Genomic DNA, 4,051 nt, shown 5'->3' with positions numbered 1-4,051 from the left:
CATAAATATATCTTTTTTTAATATACAGAAAACTAATATATTAGTTATTATCTCGAATGTACCGTGACACTCGTTTGCAAGTGAGATAAGCCGTCCACTGCATGATTTCATTTCCCGTTGCTATAGGTATCGTGTGTTTTCCTGACTGGGCAACACGTGACGCAAAACGGCGTGTATTCAGTCGTGTGCATCATTGTAGAAGCGAGATTCGGAATTGAGTTGCGTTGCAGGCGACATATCTGGGACATTGCTCAAGTTGCGAATGCAATGTGTGAACAAGGAAAGGGGCGGAAAAAAGAGAGACTAATATTTTTTTCATCACGATTGCGATGTCGCACATTTAAATGTAATATTTATTTATAAAGCTACAAACTGGAATATAATGGGGGGAATCCAAATTCATGATATTAATAAATACTAATATATAAAACATACGACATATAAGTTACCTTGGTTATCGAAACTTTAATGACATTATCAAATAAAGCATGATTAAAGGGCGGTGGTCGTCGCTCCTCGTCGCGCTTCGCATGGATTCCATTTGACGAGCACAATGCGTGCAAATACATTTACACACAATCCCAACGCGCGCTGGATGACGACTATCGCCTTTTAATATTTCTTAAATAAATATCGGGCAAATATGTGTATATATTATCCACCGGTAGAAAATAATGTAATTTTATACAATATGCTCAACTCTGTTTCAAAACAAATCAGACCCGACTTAAAATTCGCTGGTTGTGACATACACGTGGCTTATCGCTGGGCGGCGAGAATTTATTTGCCCTGAACTAGAGCTAGAGTTTTGACCAACATGTTTCCGACATAAAAATCGACAAATTATTCCCCTAACGGCAATTCGAAAGTGTTTGTCCCGGAATATATATAGAAATGGATTAATCATTGAATTAGAATATTGCAACCAGATGGCGAATTCATACCACAGATCTGGGAAAAGATACTTTTGCGCAAATGAGTCGGCTATTGTCGTTATTTTCCATGGCAACCATGTGATGAGAAATACCCCTAGTAAAATGCCTAGAGTGGCGGCTGCCCGTCTCTCTTTGGCTTTTTGTTTTGCCATCAGGGATTCTTTGCTTCTACGCCGATTAGCATCTTTTTCGCAATTGTAGTTTTCATTCCCGTTGATCTCTTTCTTTTTCATTGTTTTATTTACTCTCGTGGTGGTGATTATTTGTTCTTCTGTCCGTCTAGTCTCAAAAGACTTATTTTTTCTGGCTTCCTGTTCATAGTGAGACACCGTTTCGTCCTTTTCATTGATTGGTCTAGTATTGGTGCCTTTTGTTTTATTATGTATAAACGGTATATTTGTGATAGATACATCTTCTAATTCAATTGTCATTCCCTTATTTACATATGAATAGGAGTTTTCTAATATTGAATTAGTGTTCTTATTAATATCACTGTGTTGGTCCGTGTACCGCGATGGAAAAACGTGTGAAACATCCTTTTCCGTGTCAGTCGTGTGCTCGTTGTAAGTACTGAAATCGACAGTAGTCGAATTCATTCCGAGACTTCTCAGTCGGCCTTCTGATTGCACCTCGGAAATGTCAGTTAACGCTCTCTGTTGGAAGCCAACCATGATCACCTTGTGTTTCTGTGTATTGAGCGGGTTCGTTGTAAACGATTCATTTAAGTTGTAACTATGATGTTTCCAATGAAAACAACAGATATTTCGCAATCGCTTGCACAAGCTGAAATTAAATCCAGTATATTGTGCACGTTCGTTCTTGGTTTTAGTGACCTGAATGGACTCGGCGTTCTGGTCAGCTACGCTTTTGTCCTGATCACTTTCAGTTCTGTTACGATCAAAGCGTGGCCTCAGTCTCATACAGGCAAATAACGTGGAGCTTTTCAAACGCCCCGCTTCCTTTTTGTCCGCTGTGTTTGTTTGGCTTTCTGTAGTTATTGAATAGCGATGACTTCGACGAATCGTCACGAAAATATGCACGTAAAGTATAAGGGTGAATAAAAATGGGATAATCACTGTAACAATAAAACTGACGATCGTCACCGGCGCATTCTCCACCCATTCTACGTCGCACTCCTCTTCATAAGCGATCACACTTTCCCCGGCAATGTGTTCGTACAAAATCGTGACAGGAACTTCGAAAGCCAGCCCCAAGGCCCACGCTGTAATAAGAAGTGTGATCACCAGTTTACGTGTTCGCCTGATACGGTACATAAATGGAAACCTTATGGCAAGAAAACGATCCAGGCATATAACACACATGTGGTATACTGATGACGAATACACGAACATGTCGACACACAACCAGAAGACGCAAAACGGTTTTCCAAATTTCCAGTAAAAAAGAATTGTGTACGAGACCATATACGGCATGACAAGTATCCCCGCGGTTAGGTCAGTTATAGCCAAACTTACGTAAAAATAATTTGTCAGTCTTCGCAGTCGAGGCGTTGTAAAGAAAGCCGTAATAATCAGGGCATTTCCGACAATTGCTGCGGCGGTTATCGCTATGGACAAGATGAGTAACACAACTTTTACGGGTAAGCTGTACGGCGAAACCGGTAACTCGTACTCCGTCGGTGGTTCGTCGCTCGACCAGTTAGCGGAGGCATTGTACATCGTCGACGTCGATGACATAAATTCACGTTGTCGTCTGATACCACGTATCGATGCAAACACCCCTCAGTGTAGATGACGTGATCACAACTGCGATGACATTACCCTGCGTCGTAACGTGACAGGCTTACAAACACTTTCTGAAGTTAAGGTACGCTAACGCTATTACTGGTGATTCTAATGCCCGTATTGCAGTGGCGTTCCTAAGTAAACTGCTGTCGCGGTCTGATTTAACACTGTTTGTTGGCCTTAGGTCGGAAATGTATATACTCGTGTAACGACCACACGGTGAACCACTCTCAGATCTGTTCGATAATGGTCGTATATACTAACCCCACGCTACATCAACCTCCGCGTTGGTGACCGTGACCCCCATCTCAGTGTTATCGCGTCCAGGCTGGACCACCTTAACGATCTGTGAATGAAATAGTAAAAACAGAGAGCAGTGTATTATTTCTGGTGTCGATACAAGTAGATTGAGACGCCGATTGTATCAAGTGGAAGGTGTGTCTATCTGATGATACGGCGATTGTGCCGACCGACTCACTAAATATAGGGATCAACTTTGGAGACGCAGCATCTCTCTGTACATACTCACCGTACTACGGAACAACCCAATTAGTCTACTGTATTTGTAGAGCAAGTGATCCCCGCACAGTTGTTAATTGATAACGACGTGGTGGTAACAACCTAACAGTATGCACATGCGCAGGAAACAGGAACTAAGTCTAACCAAGCATATTGTGAATTTTAACGTCAACAAGATTATCATTTGCCGCCTTATTCAGAATGGGGGTCAATAAAGAGCAGCACCCTACTTATTAATACATAATAATATTATTAATATTAGCATCAATGTTTGTTCATTTCCGTGTATTATAACTGCGGCGACACGTGCGGGACCGCTTCTACCTCGCGACTTTTCGCCCGTCATATTTGCGTAGTTGGTAGCAACAAAGCAGGGGTGTAATTGACACAGGACAGCTGTAACAGGCATTGTGTACCGTAATAAAGTACCACCTGGTAGTTGTTATCCGCTAGTTATTACCACAGTCCCTCTATATAGGGACTGTGTTATTACATAGTTATATTACCTCCAGTGTTGAATGCAATCTCGATCGGTTTGGAGTAAACGAAAAAGCCTGGCACTGTCTGACATGTAATTGCAAAAGTGTGGTAGCCAGTCAAAACAAATTGTTATAATTATTGTTAGGTTACGGTGTGTTTCAACATGGCACTGCTTATACATGTATTTATATCGCGCTTACATTAATTTATTTTTCGAATATTAATAGTATATAAATCAATTAATCAGCAATTATTAACTCCTAAATTTGCAATGGCCGGCCTGCCATGCCTTTTTTTGTGGCAACATTTTGAGAAGCCTTGAAAGACGTAGTTTTATTGACAAACAGCAAATGTATTCTACTCAAACAGAGA

General features: G+C 41.0%; 1 protein-coding gene across 2 annotated transcripts; it reads right to left on the bottom strand.

The window, feature by feature from the left end:
- Positions 1–445: 445 nt before the first annotated feature.
- On the bottom strand, positions 446–3,275 carry LOC102807553 (muscarinic acetylcholine receptor gar-3-like). Of its 2 annotated transcripts, none has more exons than XM_006824309.2 (2): positions 3,210–3,275; positions 446–3,026 (listed from the first exon to the last, which is right to left on the bottom strand). In XM_006824309.2, exon 2 carries the CDS (start codon positions 2,630–2,632, stop codon positions 728–730), a length of 1,905 nt encoding a protein of 634 aa, XP_006824372.2. In that variant the 5' UTR covers positions 2,633–3,026; positions 3,210–3,275; the 3' UTR covers positions 446–727. The 2 variants fall into 2 exon arrangements, with proteins under 2 accessions (XP_006824372.2, XP_085352629.1); XM_085496503.1 differs by having other exon boundaries at positions 3,159–3,241.
- Positions 3,276–4,051: the final 776 nt, after the last annotated feature.

This window comes from Saccoglossus kowalevskii, chromosome 3 (assembly GCF_978046115.1).
Source record: "Saccoglossus kowalevskii chromosome 3, keSacKowa6.1, whole genome shotgun sequence".
Lineage (NCBI taxonomy): Eukaryota > Metazoa > Hemichordata > Enteropneusta > Harrimaniidae > Saccoglossus > Saccoglossus kowalevskii.
Note: the sequence above shows the minus strand (reverse complement) of the source record. Positions and strands in the feature narration are given on the sequence as shown.

What these genes read in the sequence shown, in the direction of transcription:
- LOC102807553 (XM_006824309.2), bottom strand. Translation starts at nt 2,632, where the DNA reads ATGTCATCGACGTCGACGATGTACAATGCCTCCGCTAACTGGTCGAGC.